General features: G+C 36.4%; 2 protein-coding genes and 1 long non-coding RNA gene across 10 annotated transcripts in view; 1 reads left to right on the top strand and 2 right to left on the bottom strand.

Moving 5' to 3' along the window:
- The window catches only part of LOC126926453 (uncharacterized), a 49,607-nt gene extending 33,526 nt beyond the window's left edge, over positions 1-16,081 (top strand). Inside the window, exon 2 of the long non-coding RNA XR_007714597.1 lies at positions 15,561-16,081. This is a non-coding gene — a long non-coding RNA (uncharacterized LOC126926453). The remainder of the gene's footprint in view (positions 1-15,560) is intronic.
- Positions 4,106-8,191, bottom strand: LOC126926438 (uncharacterized). 8 transcript variants are annotated; one of them, XR_007714559.1, is made up of 4 exons: positions 7,765-7,779; positions 6,126-6,145; positions 4,772-5,083; positions 4,106-4,550 (listed from the first exon to the last, which is right to left on the bottom strand). XR_007714559.1 is itself a non-coding variant. In XM_050742766.1 (3 exons), exons 1-3 carry the CDS (start codon positions 7,897-7,899, stop codon positions 4,539-4,541), a joined length of 432 nt encoding a protein of 143 aa, XP_050598723.1. In that variant the 5' UTR covers positions 7,900-8,190; the 3' UTR covers positions 4,106-4,538. The 8 variants fall into 8 exon arrangements, 3 of the variants coding, with proteins under 3 accessions (XP_050598723.1, XP_050598720.1, XP_050598721.1); XR_007714558.1 differs by lacking the exon at positions 7,765-7,779 and having other exon boundaries at positions 6,137-6,323; XR_007714557.1 differs by lacking the exon at positions 7,765-7,779 and having other exon boundaries at positions 6,126-6,220.
- Positions 16,082-16,781: 700 nt separating the features above from the next.
- Positions 16,782-22,457, bottom strand: part of LOC126926444 (uncharacterized) — a 343,177-nt gene continuing 337,501 nt past the window's right edge. Inside the window, exon 31 of the mRNA XM_050742776.1 lies at positions 16,782-21,983. Within this exon, the coding sequence (XP_050598733.1) occupies positions 21,815-21,983 (169 nt within the window). The 3' untranslated portion in view covers positions 16,782-21,814. The remainder of the gene's footprint in view (positions 21,984-22,457) is intronic.

The following is a 22,457-nucleotide window of genomic DNA, read 5'->3' as shown; positions in this document are numbered from 1 at the left end:
TTCTTCCACGCATCTAAATCAGAAGAAAAAGCAGCAGTATCCCAGCAGCGACATCTACAGCCAGCAATTACAATTACTCTGGACGAGGACAACACAATTCTATCACGGATAACATATACCACCTCCTATGCCCTAAATAACTTACTTCATGTTGTAGGAATTCGCATTTATCAGGCTGTAATCGTAATCTGGCTTGCCTTAATCTTTCCATTAATTTGTTAAATTTACTTTCGTGTTCATGAAAAGATCTTGAATAAATCACTATGTCATCCAGATAGACGAATAGTTTTACTCCTTGCAATGATAGCACTGAGTTCATCAAGCGTTGAAATGTCGCTGGAGCATTTTTTAATCCAAAGGGCATTCTTTTGAATTGAAAGTGTCCGTAAGGTGTTGAGAATGCAGTCTTGTGGGCATTCTCCTGTGCCATTCGGATTTGGTGGAAGCCTGATGCCAAGTCAAACTTGGAAAAATATTTTGCACTTTATAATTGATCCAATATTTCTGTAATGTTGGGCAGCGAATAAGCATTGCCGATCGTTTTATCATTAAGCTTCCTATAATCAGTAACTAATCTCCAACGTTTGTTTCCTTGCGAGTCTGGTTTCTTCGGCACAATCCATAAGGCAGAATTATATGGAGATATCGATGGTTCTACGACATCAGTGTCCAGTAATTCTTGAATTTGATTTATCTCTTCTCGATGTGCAGGTGGGTAACGATACTGTTTAATATTGATCGGTATATCATCCGTTGTAATTCTTCGATGCTCTAAAATTTCAATTCCTTCCAACGTGTCTTCTGGAATATGAAATCTATCTTGATTCCTCCGAATTCGACGTTTTCCTTCGACGTTTTTTCTCTCCTCTTCGTTCAAGTGTTCGAGTCGTAATAATTCAATTATTTTGTCGAACCTATTTTCTTTTGATTTTGAAATTGCATTGTACGTCATGCTAGGGAGCGAGGTGAGGTTTTCAAATTCTTTAATTACCATTGTAGGTGTGGTAGATTCGTAATCTCTCGATGTGGTATTTATTATTCTCATATAACCTCGTCCCTTATGGTTCCCCACAACTGCTTTACCCAAATAGACTCCCTTGATTGACTTGATTTTGGAAATAAATCCCTCTTTTATCACCGGATTTGCAATATTAGTTGAACACGGCACCGAACTTCGTTTTGGCACGATTATCTTTTCTTTTGTATTAAAGGAAATATAAATATTTCCCCACTTGATATGACTACTACATGAAAAATAACTGTATGGCCCGCAACCTGTATTAGTGTCTGCCCTAGGGCTCGTTATCATAATTCCTCAAACTTCAATTGATTTCTGATCCGGAGTCTAATAATAAACTTGTCTTGGTTTTCAGGTCTGGGGAGACTATTCGTGCAGTTGGAGTATTTGGAGAATCGTTTAGTTTTATTGAAATAATCCGGAGAGGTCGTCGTCCGAATCGAGTCCCACTCTTGGTGATTCTTGTTTGTTTTTTCGTGGATTTCCTTCTCCCTTGGTTGTTGGCTCTTCACGTTTTCCGTGTCTTTACCGTAGCGGTTGTAGGTTGTGGAGTCGGTTTTTACGATCACTGCTCGTGTTTGTTTTACTGGCGTAGGCGCCGGCCTCCTTGTTGCTGCCTGTACCCTTGGGCGATTCACAGCATTGCTCCTTCGAGGTTGGCCCCGTTCGCCCGAAGGACGTGCTCAGTTTCCTGATTGTCCCGATGCATAGGGTACGATTATCCCAGCATCTACTCGGGCTTTGAATGTGTAATATTTCTTATATTTCTTCTTTCTTTTATTAAATCTTTTATTAAATGCCCAGGTTTTTTTACAATAGTCACATAGTATAGTATTTTGTCTCGGATCGTTTGGACAATTCTGCGACGGCAGTATAGATCCTGGCGATTGTTTCCGATGTTGTTATTATTGTTCGGGGGACGAACATTGTTACGGTTGTAATTGTTCGGAGGTGTCTGTCGTTGGTATCGCGTTCTATCGTTTGCTCGTTTTAATTCCTGTGTTGCTTTAACGGCTTGGCGATACGCGTCTTCTAGGGAATGATATCCTGTTACTTTTACTCGCAAATACACCTCGTTTGGGAGTCCCTTAATGAAGGCCTCCCTTGTGTCTCAATCTATTGTATCTTGGATATCCTGGGATATGATGCCGTAGTCACATCTTTCTCCGTCCATTATTACCAACCTAAGATTTCTGACGCGATCCATATGAATATATGGATCTAGTATATCTTCCCCTGGTCGTTGGAATATTGTTCCTAATTCTCCCTTATATTCGTTAAGGGATTTCCCTGGGCCGAACATATCTTTTAATTTGTTCCCGAAGTCGTTTAAACTTATTACTTGACTGTCCTCTACGGCGAGGAACGCGTGTCCGCGAAGCTTATTCATTAATAATTTTACTAACTGAGGCTCTTGATGCCGTGGAACCATGTTTCACGCGCGCTCACATGATCTTAAAAATTGAAATACTGAGGGTCGGTGTCCGTCAAACACTGGTACCGACTCGATCGCGTCTTTTAACTTAATTAGTTGGGAGCTTCCATCTGTCGGTATTGTCTTTTGCTGGGTTATCGGTGGTGGTACAGGTGTCTCGATTTCTTTCTTTGCCTTGAGTGAACGCACGTCGTCTTCTAATTTACGGAGTTTTGCGTTTATGTTGTTCACTACGCGAAAATTTGTATTCCATGCTTTCAGTTTTTCTGACGTCAAGAGCGTGTCCTCGTTCAATGAGTCTCGTGCGGTCGCCATATTTTTTAATTTATATTTTGTCAATAACCATAAGAACTTTAATCCTCTGTGGAACGTATCCCACTGCTGCCATTAAAATTTTAAGGAGAACGAATGCAAAAGGCGTGCAGTGTGAGTTGAGAAGCGAGGGCGAGCGAGTGCAGGAGCCGGAGAGTGTGAATCGGGAAGTCGAAAGCCGAGTACGAGAATAAGACGTACGACAGCATTGTAATCATTTCGTTGTTTTAAATATTATTTATTAAATCAAAACATCATTACTTGTCCTTTCCTCTAAAGACCCATTTAGATACTACATATATGCAAATTCATCGGGTAGCATGGTCGCTAGGCTTAAGGCATTTACCATTATTTTCTTTTCTGCGGTGCATCTTTGTGTTAGTATATCCTGGTAGAGGGCTTATTTGTTTTCTAACATATTTTTCCACGTAAACAAATTTAGAGTTGATGCATGTGAACATATTTAAATTTTCGGTAGCTGTCTTGCGTTTGGATAAGAATGTGTTTTCCTTGGTTGTTTCTAACAAAACAGTTTAGAGTGTTCTGTGGTTAGCAAAGTGTATCCACACAAAGGCTGTTCTCCAGTTTTGGTTAGTGCAAAGGTTATCTCTTGGGTTGTCAAAGCATAAATCGATTGTGATGGTTATCTGTTGTTTTTTATCTCTTGAATTTTTGTAGCAATTCCCTCGTATAATACATCGTACTGATCGAACTTACGTGGAGAAGGTGGATATGGCTGCCAATAAGTATATCCATCTTCTGCGTCTAGACAATTTCCTTCATTAAAGGCGCAAGCTGTTCCTGATTTTAGTAGAATTTTGTTCGCCACGAACCGGCGCCATTCCCGATCTTAGGCTTATTTTTATTGTGGCTTGTACGACAACTCCTTCCCAGTTTCCGTAAAGATCTATGTACCGTATTCCTTGGCAGCTGCCATCGTTTGTTAGTTTCTCCGCTAGGACAAGTGATTCGTTGTTGTTGTATTATCCTTTAAGCCTACTATAAATACTGGTCAGAGTAAAAACGTGCATTCTGGTACATGCGTCGTTTCATGATTCGGCTAGTCCGTTATGTACTGCTGACATGTGGGAGTGCATGCTGCAATAGTATATGATTCGTGTTATTTGTACTGTATATTGCCTTATACTAGTAAATTCAAATTCTGAGAGTTGCAATAGTTGTATATAAGTTTCCTGACTTTCCGTATTTAAGGGTTTTATATTGCAGTCTCTAATAGAGTTTAGTGAGATGGTGGTGACATTTAGGTGGTTGCCGTTGTAATCATATCCTATTAGGTTGTGTTGTTCCGAAGAGAGTGAATAAGATGACCAAGTAATTCATTTTCCTTTTACAATTTATTCAACATGTTCTTACACTCTAGTGTCCATTAATATAAATTTTTTTTTACGGTTATATATATATATATGTGTGTGTGTGGTTATTTAGCGATCAACAAGGCGAGTTATTATTCCTTAGGCCAGGAAGTTTCTTTCGGTCTGGGTTAGATCAAGGTAAGCGTCTATATATTCGGGACAGGATGCCGCAGGTTGTAGTTGTGATAGATATACATCGCATAATCGGCAGTGCATTACTCTAATTCGCTCTGGTATTCCGCACAGGAAGTGAGTTGGCGGAACCTTGTCCAGCTCTTAGTCATTCGTATCCAAAGTGTCGTAACAATATTGGCAAAGGAAGAAATTATTGAAGTGGTACGCAGGGCAGATTAGCTGGACGCAACAATAGGATAACAATTGGTTTCCCTGATTAACAGATTCAACACCCATTCTGTGCAAACAAAAAAAATTTTATTATCAGTTTCTTTCTTAGACTCTTGGCTCCATTAATATAATTTATTTCACAGTTATATATATATATATATCTATGTATGTATATGTGTAAGTCGTCAATAACGGTATATATTTGTTTTACTACGTATATGCATATATAGTTATCTAGGGAGCAACGGAATAGGTTATCGTTCCTAGGACCAGAAAATTTTTTTCGACCTGGGTTAGATCCAAATAGGCGTTTATGCATTCGGTACAGGATGTCGCAGGTTGTAGCTGTGATACATATATATCGCATAATCGGCAATGCATTGCTTTAATTCGCCCTGGTATTCCACATAGGAAGTGGGTTGGCGAATCTTCGTACAAGTCTTGATCGTCCGGATCCAAAGTGTCATAACAATCTTGGCAAACGAAAATAGTATGCAATTGGTAGGCAGAACGGATTAGTCGGACGCAACAACACGATAAAGATTCTTCAGAAACTATTGGATAGTCCATGGGTGAGACTCCATCCGGAAGTTGGTTTCCCTGATTATAACAGACAAATAATTATTTCAGTATTAGATAAAATTAAAGAACACTTGACTATACCCTTATTGGAGACATTCACAAACGGCCATTTTGGGTTGTCACAAACATGAAGTAGCTTCTACGCATGCGCAATGAAATACATGCAATAATTATATACACTAAAATAAATACAAATAATATTATTCCCACTTCAATTATACGTCAACTACTAAAATAAAATTACAAATAATTAACAGATAAATAATAAATTCGACATTAATAAAAGTCACTATATACTAGGGACATTCACAAGCGACCATTTTGGAAGTAATGCTAATCAACACGTTCATAGCTTTTATACGTTGCAAAATAAATTATATTTTTGATGAAGAAATAAATATTTAATAAAATGATAATACAAATGGAAGATGGTAACGAGGAAAGAAAATAAATAATAATTAATACAATATAATACATCATTATTATATAGTAATAAGAATATTAAAAATTAATAGAAATCAGCCATGAGAAATAAATCATAAATTAAAACTTTTCAACTAATTGTAATTACTAACTATTCACGATTGATGAATTAATGGAGAATGGATAAAATTTTTTTCGTGGGGAACGAGTTTTACAGACAAAACAAGGACACGATCAGACAAATTTCCTCTGGAAGTTTGAATCCCAAGAGGGGAGGTGTCACGTCCCGCGCTCCGCACGGGCCGTAACAGAAAACGATAACTACAATATGAAAATAGCGCGAGTGGCGATTCGAACACACAAAACGAACGCACGGTACAACGAAAATAAGAACACTTTAATAAAAGATTAACTAAATGTAGGCACATATAGACATACTATTAAATAAGAGCAACTAATAGACTAACAAAATAGGGATGTATATGTCGGAGATGAAAGGACTCCGGAACCTTTCCTTTGGAATTTTGGGAAAGTCCCTTAACACTTTAATCTAGATTCTACTGTTAAGGTATAGAGAGGATTCGGAAATACAAATGATTTCCTTTATTCACACACAACAACTATACATATATATTACACTGTGAAGACCTCGACAATCTTCATACACGCTTGCTGTCAGCTGACTCGTCTAGATTCTTCTAACCGTTTTCCAACCGCCTCTTGTCTCAACTCTGATCTGGACGCCATCTGACGCTTGCACACACATTCACATGTACAGTTTAAATGTATCATCTTCCTTACATTTATACTGTACACTTAATCGTATTTACGTCGAATTAATCAACAGAAAATTTAATACTTATTGCTTTATTTACATTCCTCTTATTTTACATTCATCCATGACCTAAACCTTTCGAATTTCTCCCTACACAGTGCCTTCGTAAAAATATCCGCAGTGTTTTCGTCTGTACTTATTTTAATTATATTTACCTTGTTTTCCTTTAAGCACTCGTGAACCTAGTGGTAATGAACTTCAATGTGTTTCGTTTGGCTTAGTCTCATTTCATTTTTGATATAATTATACTCTATATTTATTCCAAGATATTCTTATAGAGACATTCCATTTCTTTATCTACAGCCTGTTTTCAATCTTCACTATTTTGACAACAAATCGCCTCCTCAAATCTACAAGGGATATCTACTCTACAATAATTTGCGTAAATCTCACTACTGTTTTCCTTTTCTGGATACTTTATTGGAGTTTTCTTATTATGTGTAGATCTCCAAGGGATCTTTAAGCTTTCAGAATTATTATCATTTTCATCTTCTCTACTTTCTAACTCTTCCTTATTCATGCTGTTTAATAAATAATTATCTTTATTATCATCGCTATCTGCATCGAATGAATTCTCCTCAAAACCGATACATTTGTGTCTGTTTTTATGACCTCTACATATCTAACTACTATTATTTTACCACCTAATATTACTCTGTAACCTACTTCACTATATCCTAACAGAATCCCCATATCTGCCTTCCTATCTCATTTAGAAACTCTTTTTTGTTTTGACCTTCCTACAACAACTTTACTTCCATATAGGCATAGATTTTCAACACTTGGTTTTCACCCGAAGAATATTTCAAAAGGTATCTTTCTCTTTACAGTGTTTGCTAGTATTCGATTTTTCAACTATGCCGCTGTACATACTATTTCCGGCTAGTACTTTTTATGTACTTTCGCTTCCGTTAACAAGCAACGCGCCATGTCCATCACTGTTCTATTATACCTTTCCATTGCCCCGTTTAATTCATGTACGTAGGTTGGGCAATTATTTATTCTGATACCTTTATCTCTAGCAAATTTATAAATTTGATTGTTTAAATATTCTCTTCCATTATCGCATCTCAATATTTTTAATCTCTTGCCCATTAAGTTCTCAACTCCATTTACAAACTGTACAAGAGAATCAAAGACCTCATCTTTTGATTTTATACAATAAATTCTAGCTATTTTACTATAATCATTAATAAATGAAATAAAATATTTCTCTCCATTTAATCCGGTAGTCTTAAAGGGAGCGAACACGTCCGTATGAATAATTTCTGTTAAGGTATATAGATGATTATTAGATGGTATTATAGATGGGTATTATATTATGATAGGTATTATAGATGATATATATGATTCGGAAATACTATTTGTATTTCCGAATCATAGTGCTTTATTTATACACAACAGCTATACATATATATTACACTCTGAAGACCTCGACAACCTTTATACACGCTTGCTGTCAACCGACTCGTCTAGATTCTTCTAACCGTTCTCCAACCGCCTCTTGTCTCAACTCTGATCTGGACGCCCTCTGACGCTTGCACACACATTCACATGTACAGTTTAAATGTATCATCTTCCTAACACGCTTCCTTACATTTATACTGTACAATTAATCGTATTTACGTGCTTGTTGAATTCATTAACAGAAAATTTAATACTTATTGCTTTATATACATTCCTCTTATTTTACATTTATTCATGACCTAAACATTCCAAATTTCTCCTTACACAGTGCCTTCGTAAAAATATCCGCAGTATTTTCGTCTGTACTTACTTTAATTATATTTACCTTGTTTTCCTTTAAGCACTTGTGAATCTAGTGGCAATGAACTTCAATGTGTTTAGAATTTTTTGTGAAATTTCCGTACGTTGCTATACTTATCGCTCTAGAGTTATCCTCATAAATTTTGACAGGGCTATCGTCTAGATTTACATTGAAGATCTTCATAATTTTTCTAATATACATTAATTCACACACCTTTGTTTTTTAGACTTCCAACCAATTACATTTCCATACAATCTAATTACATATCGAGAAGTAGATTTCCTATCTAAATGATCGCCTGCCCAATCAGCGTCCACATAACAATCTATCGTTTCACATTTTTCATTCCCTTTATAATCTAATCTTAAATCTCTAGTCCGGTACAAATATTTCAATATTCGCAAAGCATATTTAAAATGTGTCTCGTTACAACAATCTTGAAATTTACTCAAATAATTCTCACTATAACTTATATCGGGTCTGGTATTTGTACTAATATACATGAAGTGGTATGTCGTGATAGGTGTAGAAGGAATGCTCGGATGTTTCAATAAAAAATGTTTATTAACTTAACAACTGACGTCCAATAACAACAAACAACAATCAACACAAGTAACAATTAACAATTAACAGTTAGCACGCTTGGTAACGATCAGTGCTTAACGCAGGTTATAGGAAGTAGAGCGCTCGTTTCACGTAATTCTTCGCACTTCGCAGCTCGGGTCAGACTGAATCTCTTTGATTCAAAAGCCACGCTGGTTCATTTCTTTGTTAGTCATCGATATCGCGCGCGTTTGTTAGAAGTCCGGGACGACTGCCACGTGTGCGGTCTCCCGAAAATTCGGCGAAGGAGCCGTGGGGATATCGATGACACCTAAGGCTCGTCGGCATAGCGCTTTTAAGATAAAGCGCCTTGTGCCGCGAAACCGTTGGAAATTTCCGAGGTCGAGTGTCGCCACATACAGCAATGCACCAATTAAATTCTTGTATCCAATGTCCTCTCTATTTATTTCAGCTTTTTCAATTTTTAAGTTGGTCTCCATAAGTGTACAGTGCAATTTGCTATTTTATAACTTGTATTTGTTTGCTAATGATTCAATGTATTTATTTTGGCTTAATCTCATTTCATTTTTGAAACAATCATAGTCTATATTTATTCCAAGATATTCTTTGACTTCACCTAAATCTTTCATTTCAAATTTATTAGTTAATAACTTCTTTACACTTTTGTTTTTACTACAAATTAATAAATCGTCTACATATATTAACAAATAAACAACATTTTTTCCCTCTGCATGTGTATATAGGCACAACTCTATGTTATTCTTCTTAAAACCTAACCTAGTCACATACCTATTGTGGCGGCACTCGAGCACAGAACTTTCCAAAGTTCGCTTCCAGGCTTCGCGACACAAAGCGCTATATCTTCAAAGCGTAAGGCCGACGTGCCTAATGTGCCACCGATATCCCTACGGTTCTTCCGCCGAATGTTCGGAAGAATGCACGCGCGGCAACCGCCGCGGTACATCTAATAAACGCGTGTGTAGTAGGGATATCGAAGGGCAACTAAGGAAAGAATCCGTTTGGTTTCGAACAAAAGAGTCATTCTGCCTCAAGCCGCGAAAGGTTCAGCATCATAGCGAAGCAAACACAAGCCGAGATACGCGATTGTAAACTCCCGATGGTTAATCATAAGTGCGAATCATATAAATTGTTGATCTTTCGATTGTTAATAGTAATAAACTTTTTATTGAACATCTGAGTATTCGCAGTTCGCAACTGCTCGAATCACGAGCGATCAGGAAAAATTCCAAACCGCTGTTGCACACCTCGATAAGTCGCACGCGAGATTAATCCGAGACGTATTGAACGCCCCACCAGCGACCGGACGTTACGAGTTCGTCAAAAAGGAGCTCATCAAGAGATTGGGAGAGCCGGACGCCAAGAGATTCCGACAAGTAATCGAGAAGGAACAAATGGGCGATAGGAAGCCATCCCAGTTCTACCGCGATCTAAGAAACTTAGCCACCAACGCGTTAGCGGACGATTTCATTCTCACAGTCTGGGAAGGCCGACTCCCGCCGCGCGTGCGAGCATCCTAACCTCCGTATAGAGCAAAGACCCGGAAACCCGCATCCAAATCGCCGATAGCATCTTCGAAGCCACCTCGGAAACGGCAGATCGTCGCGGTCAGCGCAGTCCGACTACCTGCGGTAACCCATCCACCTGGACAGAACAGTGCAATAGGCGACTCCATGGCAACCGCCCTCAACGCGTTGAACGATCGGTTAACGCGAATGGACGCCCGTATGGACCAGATGCAAGCGCAAATTGCCGAGCTGAGAATCGACGGACATCGCCGATCACAATCGCGTTCGCGTACGCAATTCCGTCGCCGTTCGCGCTCCCGATAGCAGCCGCGACAAGATGGACTATGTTACTACCACGCACAGCACCGAGAACGCGCGAGAAAGTGCACATTCCCATGCTCTTGGAATTCGGGAAACGGAACTAGCCGTCCGTAAAAGCGGCAAAAGACGACGGTTTAAAACGTCGGTAGAAGTTTATCATACCAAGGTAGCATCTCGCCGCATATTCGTAACGGATAGGAACTCGCGAATTTCCTATCTTATCGACACCGGCGCCGATATTTGTGTATTCCCGCGCAGCAAGTTATACGGGCCCGTGATAAAAAATGAGTACGAGTTGTTCGCGGCCAACGGGACACGGATTACAACATACGGTACCGTCGCGATCAATCTAAACCTGTCCCTACGCAGTGCATTCAAATGGAACTTTACGGTAGCCGACGTCAAAGCACCCATCATCGGCATGGACTTCCTAAGCCATTACGGGTTGCTCGTGGACGCACGAAACAAAAGCCTCATCGACACGATAACCCAAATGTCATCGAGGGGATACACCGCCACAATAGACGAAGTGTCTGTTAAGACCATTATCGGCGAATCACCATATCACCAACTCCTGGCAGAATTTCCGGACCTCACTCGCCCACCGATTTTTGGAAAAAAGAGGACTCGACACGGTGTGATACACCACATCGAAACCACACCTGGCCCACCGGTCTATAACAAACCCCGCCGTCTCGCACCTGATCGACTTAAACAGGTAAAGGAGGAATTCGAGCTCATGATCGAGCAGGACGTGATACGACCGTCAAAAAGCCCGTGGGCATCACCTCTGCACGTAGTGCCGAAAAAGGACGGAAACCTGTGACCACGTGGCGACTACCGTGCGTTGAACGCCCGCATCATACCCGACAGGTACTCACCGCCACATATCGAAAACTTCGCGCAACATTTGCATGGTAAGCGAATCTTCTTAAAGATCGATCTCGTCCGTGCGTACCACCAAATTCCGATTGCGCCCGAAGACATCGAAAAAACCGCGATAGCAACACCTTTCGGACTTTTCGAAGCAACAAACATGATGTTTGGGCTTCGGAACGCCGTGCAAACATGTCAGCGGTTCGTCGACGAAATCACACGTGGGCTCGATTTCCTCTACGCGTACATCGATGATTTCCTCATAGCATCGGACGACGAAGGCCAACATCACGAATATTTGAAAATCCTGTTCAACCGCCTCAATAATTACGGCGTCGTGATAAACCCCACGAAATGCAAATTCGGCGTGCATAAAATTACTTTCCTGGGATACTCGGTAAACTCCGACGGAATTAAGCCGCCGCCCGAACGTGTCGAAGCGATTATAGAATTGTCGAAACCCGCAGACGCTAAACAACTACGTAGGTACCTCGGTATGATAAACTTCTACCGACGTTTTATACCGGTGGCCGCAAAAACACTTAAACCACTCAATGACCTGTTAAAAGGCCGGTGAGTGGTCGAAACAGTCGGAAAACAGCTTTCGCGTATCGCAACGTGTTCTCGTGGATGCCACGATGCTGGCGCGTCCGATACCAGGTGCGCCTATCAGCCTCACGGTAGATGCATCCGACTACGCAATGGGTGCAGTATTACAACAACGCGCGAATAACGAATTGCAACCGCTAGGGTTCGCAACGAAATCTTTGACCCCCGCTCAGCAAAAATATCGATCGCGAACTACTCGCAATATACACACCGCAGTCAAACACTTTCGACGCGCTTTAGAAGGCAGAAACTTCGTAATATATATCGACCACAAACCTCTTACCTACGCGTTCAGACAAAAATTAGAAAAATGTTCGCCGCGATAATTTCGATATCTAGACTACATCGGACAATTCAGCACCGATATACGTTACATAAAGAGGCTAGATAACAACGTAGCCGACGCTCTGTCACGCATCGAAGCGATAGGGAAGGCCGTGGATCATCAAACTCTCGCCGCCGCGCAAGGAAACGATAACGAACTAAGCGACATTGTCAACACCGGTACAACCGCGTTACGGTTAAAGAAGATACGCTTTCCTGATCACGACGCAGAAATATACTGCGACGTATCAGTCGACATTGTAAGACCGTACGTACCGAAATCCTCGCGGCGCGACGTATTTAATTCGCTCCACGGACTTTCCCATCCAGGGATACGTGCCACGCAAAAATTAGTGACGTCGCGTTTCATTTGACCGTCCGTAAATAAAGATTGCCGGACTTGGGCACGACAATGTATCCCGTGTCAACAATACAAGATCACCAGACACGTATCCTCACCCGTCGGAACGTTCGAAACTTCAGCAGGCCGGTTCGAGCACATACACATAGATATTATCGCTATGCAATATTCACAAGGCTACCGATATTGTCTAACGTGTATCGACCGTTTCTCGCGTTGGCCTGAAGCCATTCCCATCGCCGACATGGAAGCGACAACCGGTTGCCTCAGCCCTCCTTTCTACATGGATAACTCGTTTTGGCGTTCCTGCAAAAATAACGACCGATCAAGGACGCCAATTCGAATCAAACTTATTTAACGTACTGTGCCGGTTGCTCGGCATTAATTATCTACGCACGACAGCCTATCACACCGCGTCCAACGGGATGGTAGAGCGTCTACACCGGCAATTCAAGACAGCAATAAAATGTCACAATACGAGCAACTGGGTAGAAATCCTACCAATTGTTTTACTTGGCATAAGAACCGCTATGAAGGAGGACCTGAACGCAACGGCCGCCGAAATGGTTTACGGTACCGGCATACGATTGCCGACAAAATTCTTCGTACCGACAAAGCAACAGTCCAACTCGGAATTTGCGAACCGTTTAAAAGAGCGAATAGAGAAAATCAGGCCTCACCCGATCACGCGACACGGCGAGAAGAAAACCTTCGTGTTCCGCGAGCTCGAAACATCACCGTACACAACACATCACAAAATTCGACATGTTCGACGCTATTACTAACTATGCTGTTGTATGAAACTTGTACTGTTCTGAGTCGAAAATGTTTGTGAGATGTCAACAAAGACTTTTGACGTCAATGACGCAGTTTAGTGATATATTATCAGCTAGGGCCATCTATAGGCAAATTCCGGTTTCATATTTACCAGACCTGATATATTGAAACTGAAATATAATATGTAAATTAAAAATGACAAAACAATGCACGCGGCGATGATTTCAAATCGCCAAAATTGATTAGAATAGAATATTTTATATAATATTTAATAATATTATATATTATGTTTAACATAAATCACTCTAACGACACAAAATTGGATGAATTACTTTATTAAAAAAAAAAAATTGCAGTTTCGGTAGCAGACTAAGGTTTATTTAAATTTTGAGTATACAATACACAGTGACATTATCATTAGTGCGAATTAAGAATCTAACAAAATGAGTTAAAATTAAATACCGAAGGGGAAGTGATAATATGGAAACTTGCTGGTAACTCAAACATTGTTATTAATTTTATAAATTACATACTATTAATCGTATATTCCTGAATTGTATATTCTTCGCAAACGCATAGAGACTCGTAGAAAATACGATCAAAATCTATAATAATTTTTGTATCGAATAGGTTCTCATCGCCATACAATTGTCCAAAAATAATAGATATTTAAAGTAATATTTTTAATGTATAAATAGTTTTCTTCCAATATATAAATAATATCGAAAACATCAATAGAATATGACATATCATACATATATATATATAATATATATTGTATAATATAATAACATATATAAAAATATATAATATAATATATAAATAATGTATAAATATAATAATAATACATATTATTATTATTAATATAATATAAATATTATATTATATATTATTATTATTATATACTATGTTATACATTATATATTATATATTATATATATACGTATATATAAATTGAAAATGTTAACAATATATACATTTGTATACCTAGACCGTGGATATTTATTTGGAAATTTATGTTTTTATAAACGTAATTAAAAAATGAAATCTAAATAGAGATTATGGTAATCCGTTACATGTTATATGTATCCACTTATAACGAACCCGCTTTGAATGCTTTATATATTTTTGCATATTATCTGCATCCTGTGAATTTTTACACATTTCCCATAAATCTCCCAGAAATGCATAAAAATTCGCAATCTATTTATTGGATCATTACATCTATTTTTTTGGATCGTTGGCATGTAACGTTGAAGTTTTGTCAATAAGGAAAAGCCTACTACAAAACATACTCGATATCTGGTATTCCATATTATCATGTTCTCTTCCATAACGTTATAAGAATTTTCTACATTTCGATTTCGCGAAAATCGCGATCGATATTTCGGAAGATTTAATTTGATCGAAGAAATTCGCATCTTCCTTTCATCAAGTATCACCTTACGGTATTTTCTTTCATTTCCGCTTCCCAAATTCACGCCTGAGATTTAAATCAGCGGACACATGTACATAACAGAAGATGTAAACATATGAGATGTTTCAGATTTATAGACGCGAATACAATAGTATGATAATGTTGATCAATGTGTAATTTGAAAATGAAATCGATTTATAAAAATCTGTCTTAAATTGAAAATACAGTAATTATGTGGATCTTTAGAAGATATGTTAATATACACGGTGGTCCAAATAAAGCGTTACTATCTATTTTTTTTTTTATATAAACTAATGAATATCAATTTCATTTTTCCTATAATCAAATGGCTGGGGAGGCCCAATCTTTTAGCGTGGAACCCATTTTTTGGTGCGATCTTTAGAAAGAAAAAGAGCCCCTGGATTTTTAAAAATGGGAGGTGGTATTAATGTTCTGCTATTTGGATTGCTTTTATCAAACTGAGTGCCATTTACTCGAACCATTTTTTTTATCATGCATAGTTACCGAATTATGTCGAAAAATTTGTTCTGGAGGAAAATATCGAGGAAATGAAAATTTGTTTTTTATTTAATTCTTTACATTCTCAATTTGTCCAATTTGGAAGAATTTTTTAACTCTTTGATTACCACGTGGGTGACTACCCCCAGCGGGATACCATCCTCGCGTTTGTTAGGTTATGTCCTTTGTGAGGTCTGCTGGGTGCAGTGAAAATGAGGCTAAGAAAACGAAAAATATAGGAGTAGTTTTTTTTACTAAATGTTCAAAATCATATTTTTAGATTTCTTAGAGACTTATTAATAAGTCTTCTATTCTCTTGAACATTTGATAATATTCATGGAGTAACCGATGACATGTTTATAACAAGCAACACGTCAACAAAATATTCGCCATAAATATGTAACTGTGTGCGATAGAAAAAAATAGTTCAAGTAAATGTCATTCAGTTTGATAAGAACTATCTGAATAACAAAAAATTAATGTCATCTACCATGTAAAAAAATTTAGGAGGGCCTTTTTCACACTAAAAGGTTAGCTCTCCTGCAGCATTTTTTATACCAAAAATGAACTCAGCACCTTCACTGATTTTTAAGAAAACGGCTTGTAACATTTGTAACATTTCACGACGTAGATTTAAATATCTTGTATAGTTTTATATGCAGAGTAATTGAATTTAAAAAAGAAAAAAAAAGAAAAGTGTGTTTCGCGAAGAAAAGGGTAATTTGAATAAAATGGATGTTATATTGTGTAATGTATTGTAATTGTATTGTAATTTATTCCTTCTGAAATAAAGTTTAGAAATATTAAAAATGTGAAATACGATTATTAAAAAACAACTTACAAAAAAATTCTACGGAGTTTCAAAGGAAATTCATAATTCGTGTTTGTAGGTCAAATATAGTTCAAACGCAGAAAAATGTGCATTTCAAAATTTTCTTCATCGCTGCGAATTTCAAAGATTAATTTTTTCCATTTTCTTCATTTTATCGCGTTCATAACTCTGTAACATCTGCTCGATCCGGAAGTAAAAGTTGATTGATACATATGAAATCGTTAAATCGCGTGCTTCTAGTTAGCCCGTCCGTTACAATAATACTTATTTAATTAGCAGACATTCGCTATATAAATTTAACAAACAAAGGAAATAAAGTAACGAAGTAATTACAATACGTCAAGATTTAACGCGACATTGATCCTGAAATATTAAGTTAAACGAATGTTGAACTTTTAAAAGTATTTCATAATATTTTTAATTAATTAAAAAATTTCTTCAAAATAATCACTATCCTTCCGAGAATAATATAAATCCAAAAATATCATTTCAACAATGCAATGCAAACAAATAATTAATAAATAAACAAATATGCGATGTAAGGAAATGTAAAAACACGATATATAATTAGCAATTGAATGTAATTTCACGACAAAGGGCTTTCGAAACTCGTGCATTTTCTTCCAGCTCATAAAACAATCGGTTGACCCATGAACAATGATTAATCGATCAACTGAAACAATTATCATTAGTCGTAACTGGTGTCAGCTTAACGCTCTCGCTACTTGATTATCTTTCCTTGTCTTACGAAGTTACTATAGTAATAAGTATTGTCTGTTTTTGCAACTGCATCCATTTTTTCCTCTTTTTTATTTTCTTCTCTTCCTCTTTGCCTCTAGATTCAAGTGGTAGCCCGTCTTAGAACGTCACGACGAAACGTTCATTCGTGTATAACATCAGTGGAAATCTCTTAGCTACGACTAATTAATTATAAGGGGTTAACACGAATCGTTCTTCTCTGAACATCACGTGTGTGCATTTTAACACGTGCGCGATTAACTATGCTGTTAATTATCTTATATATTCTTTATATATGCGTGTGATATTGTAACTATGTATACATATGTATATAGATATATCTTCTATACATTATATAATTAATTTACATGTATATATGTATATATAACTCTGAGTACAAATAATGTTTACAAAAATATTATTTTGGGAAGGCAAACTTTCAATTATAAATCGCTTACTCTTGGATACTCACGAATGTAACAACAACAAGACTGGTTCATCTACGAACATAGAGGGGAATTCTCATGCCTTCCTCCAATTGAAAATCAACTCTCGGTTTCAAATTGATTAATTTTGAAAAATTTCACGTTCCCGCGGCGATATTCGGTAAAAATTACCCGCTAACCACAGCCAGTCCGGACAATCTGGTATTTTGCAATATCTAACAGCATTCGCACGTTCAGCTTCCAAACGTATGAATTAATGTATTCGGTATGGCGTGTAACAGCAGTCACTATGGCAGTCGCTCTCGATATTTGGTTTCCTCAATGTAGAAGATGATGATAAGATCGAATTTTAATTCGACGCGTGTTTCTTCTTTTCGTAGTTATGGAAGAATCATGGTACGGTATAAAGTGTGTCAAAAATGAATAGAGAATTTTGAATTTGGTTGGTGGAACGAAGACACACTGGATGAGATAAAGGAACAGATTTATATAATGGTAAAAATTTCAAAGATGCAGTCAGAAGAAGATTACGACGAAATTAATAGATCAGGAAAATAAATTTTCCCAGGAACGAAGAAACCATTTGTCATATTTCATTTTTTTAAATGTCTTTTCCCATCATTACGTGTATTAGACAGTGATGAAATTTTAGAATTTCAAGAGTTTACAAACTTAACAGAGGAAGCTATGAAAATGCACGTATGAATATAATCACTGTTCTATCATAAGCCACATATCTATCACATGATCCTTCTGAATAATTCACAAATGAATTTTAGGAACGAAAAAATTATAGCACACGATGAATCTGTCATTAATAATTTCAAAATTATTGTCATTTAGGGATTCATTTTTTAATTTCAATATTTGCACTTAACCCTCCGCTCGCAACATGGCTCGTACCAACGTAATCAGCTCTTTCAGTCTCTGATCTGATTTTTTTTTTTATTGTTTTGGACTTGAAAAAATCTGAAAAAATTCTCAAGTACTTATTATGATCCCTAGTTTATTATACGAAGGACGCTTTAGCCAAATGTCTAAATCTTCAGAATAAAAATTTAACGGAAAGTTATGAGAAAATGGGAACTTGTATACAGTTCTGTATTAATCAGGTATTTAAAAGATGACATTGTTGGGTTCCACCCATAGGACTATAATATTTCAGAAAAAGAAATTTATCAGTCTTGGAATGGTCTAATTATTTTGAGATCTAAATTTGCAGGATTTTTGTGTAGATTATTTATTATATTTATTAAAAAGAAGGTTTCATATGTCATATTTACTAACGTATGAGAAATATAGGAGTCATGCAAGACACTGAGGTGGTCACCAAGGAATTGATGTATGTAACAAAATAAAAATAAATTACGCATTTAAGAAGATTCACTTAGCAAAAGACTTGTGGATGGCAATATGGTTCACTGAAGGTACAGTGCTCATTTTACCCTCATGGTATTCAGAGCTGAATTGAATGAGGTAAACAGTGTTTGCATAGTCAAGGCCTTGTAGTTGCAAGCTCTTTTTCACGCAGGGACCATGAACATTGACATTTTTGTTTCGCAGAAATTTCATCTGGGAGTCGAAGAACCATACTGCGAGCAGAGGGTTAATGTAACTTTAAAAATTAGTGTTTAGCATAGTGTCTAATATAGTGTCCAATGCAATTTAAAAAATTATTTAAAAAATTATATATAATACGTATAATGTATATAGTGATTGCATAGGATAATAACAATTAAAAACTGTTGTTAACTTAATGCTAGTCTCATAGTTATAGACATTGGCATACGAAAATTTCATTTCATCTGTACTTAATAGAGACATGAGAATCTGATAGGAATCCAATTGATACCTATCTTTCACAACAGAATGTATCCAATATGTTCTGATGTTCCTTTTTCTCTGACCACTGTAATATCGAAACTTGGTGGAAAACGTGTTCATATCCATATTATAAAATGGATAAACAAAGAAAGTAAGGTGAAGAAATCGCTGAAAATACCGTATCGTCTGAACTGGCTGTTACGCATCGAAGCAAGACAAACTTGTCACTAGATTCGTCAGAAACTTTACCTATGTACTTGGCTCGAGATCAAATTACTCAAAACGTTCATCTTTGGTTTGATTCAAAATCGTTTTAAAATACAAGGTAAAAATTGGTAATTTCACTAACGGCAAAGAGATATTTGCATTTTAACGGATTGCTCAAACCGATGTAAAATGTTTCTGGTGGCAGCGAACATTATTTTTTGGCGGTAAATTTATTACAACGAATTTAGCGGGTTCTCTGTTTGTTTATGTCATTTCTGAAATGATCTAAAATTGCAAATTTTTAGTCTCCTTTCTCGGTGGCGAATATCTCTTCTTTCGTGATTTATAGTCGCAGAACAGAATTTACGTATGTTGCAATTTGTATAATTTATAACGTTTATATATAATTGGCAATATTTTATGCAATTTGATAGGGTAGATTTGACAAATTTAAAAAAGATATTCGCAGTAAGAATTTTGTACACAGTGAAAAATACTCGAAGTGGAAATTTCCCAATGAAAATTTTGTAGTCAAAATTTCATAGAAAATTTCATATAAAAACCTTGATCCGGAGACTCTTTAATTTGCTGCAAATTTCTCTTTGATGTAAATTCTTTGCTCACCGTGGTCGTCTTGTTTATTTACGTGTCACAGAAAATAGCGTATAACCAAAAGTATAACGGAGGTAAAACAGAATCTTTCGGCTTAATCTCATGTTTAATCTAGTAGTCGAATAAACTTTGAAGCATCAACATCGCTTTCCAGAATGTCTTTGACCAAGCGGCAATTCATATTTATTTTTACATCGTCCAATTTTCCTTAATCTTTTTCCACTTGAATTTGTGATCTGTTATCGGTGTACAATCTATTTAAAAAATTCCATTACATGAAAAAATGCAAAAAGGATTACACAATTCATAGCTGACGTCCTTGAATTATATATTACCGTGATAGTTGGATTTAAAACACGTGTGGATCACTTAATTTTAATTCTTTGAAAATGTAATATAAGAAAAGCAATGCAGAAAGTTGCCAATTATGGTACCCATTAAAATTGCATAATTAATTATTAGTAGTAGTTATTAGTAGTAACATAAGTAGTTATTAAAACTATTTTTGGAAATTTTGAAAAGCTGTAAGGAGTATATATCTTTTATATCAGCAGTACAAAAAGCGTTGATGATATAATTATTAAAATGTACTGAGGTTTAAAAAATTGAATTTGACGTCAGAAATACAAGAAAGCTTGATAAAGTAATTATTAGAATTTACTGAAATTTTACAAACTAAAAACAGATATTTCTCCATGTCTGAGAAATAAGAGAAATCTTGATGATTATTTTCCAGACTACATTTTGAAAGAATTAAGGTATTTAATTTTAATTTCTGTCCTATATCTCCTATATTACAAAAACTCTATAAATGATGTTGGTGTATTGAAATGAAGTACTCTATGATGAAAAGATCCAACTGAAACTGTAAATTGGCCACAACCCAACTGTACCATTTGACGATTAATATCCGGTAACCATACTCAATTTAATATATATATGTATATATATATATATATAGTTTTTTTTTTACACAATATATTTCTTTTCTACATTACAGTAGACTTTCGATCTCAAACATCTCTCTGTAAGTAGATAGAAACTGTACAATACGATTGTCGCTTGATCAGTTAAACGGCTAATACGATTAATTTCGTTCATTATTGAAACCAGATAGTCCTCCCTATAGGAGGACCTTGTTTTATAATTACACAGTAGTCACATGGGTTTGGTAAAAACTGCTCGTGTCGACCTGTCAAGTATAATCATCGCGATGATCCCGTTTTAACGAACAGTGGATTCGATGGATTTGGGTTTGTGAATAGTTGCATGTTATTTATACATTATTTCGTTCGCACGAACAGATAACTCGTGCATCTAGATAAAGATACACGTTGATAAAACACTGTCAATCGTATCATGTTGATTTCCTACTTCGATGTCTCGTAACGTCGTGCTGACGCACTCGTTTCCTATGAATGTTGTATAGTAAATTACTAAATATTATTATACACTACATATGCGTTATGAGGCCTTAAGTTTAGATTTCATTTTCCATGAATTTTTGGTGAATTCGACGATAAAGTTTCGATCAGCTTGTCTCTTTCTTTCTTTCTATATCTTTCAGCGTTTATCCTTCGTTCTTTCTTTCTTATCTTATCTCATGTATCAGGTTTCCGTTGGCGTTGGAAATTTACGAATAGAAAAAGACAAGACTATCGTTGAACTTTATCGTTAAACGTTTAAAACTTATCTTTATTAACGATTCGATTTCTTAGGGCTTTGGTAAAAGGTAACCGAAGGCGGTTCGATATCGCTTCTTGCCATTTCTCACAATCGTTCCACGTAATTTCCTGGAAATGTGCCGAAGTAGCCAGTCCTTTTACTGGAACCAACGTACCAACCATCGTCGCATTTCTCGATCACATACACCGTATCACCTTCCATTAATTCCAGCTCATCTCTGTTCTGTGGTTTGTAATTGTAGAGAGCTCGGTATCTGAAAAGATATTTGGAAAATTGTTTTTACTGATTCCATTAAATTCGGGGCTATTTGATAAGTAGACTACAAATTCTTATGTATTTATGCGAAATTTAAAGATTAAAATGCACAAATTGCATGTAAAATACATAAAATATAGTACAAAATATAGTACTCGTCATAGTTTTTAATAGACCGGCCAAATGCCTGTTTAATACGATTATGTTTATTGGCATTTGAAATTTAAAAGATGTCTTGTCAACAATTAAAGAAATAGATATAAAATATCTACATATTGTGATATATCATACAAGGTAAACTAAACAACACGATGTGTTTGAGATATTAAGAGGAAGGTTGTATAAGAGATAAATTTATATTTGTAAATATTGCAAATTGCAATTTGTAATTCTATTGTCAAACATGAAAGAAAAGGTCGGAATATGTAATCTTATTGGCATCAGAACTGGAGTTTCTTATTTGTTATTTTTG

This window comes from Bombus affinis, chromosome 18 (genome assembly GCF_024516045.1).
Source record: "Bombus affinis isolate iyBomAffi1 chromosome 18, iyBomAffi1.2, whole genome shotgun sequence".
Lineage (NCBI taxonomy): Eukaryota > Metazoa > Arthropoda > Insecta > Hymenoptera > Apidae > Bombus > Bombus affinis.
The sequence above is the reverse complement of the archived record's forward strand: the minus strand, read 5'-3'. Positions and strand labels throughout refer to the sequence as shown.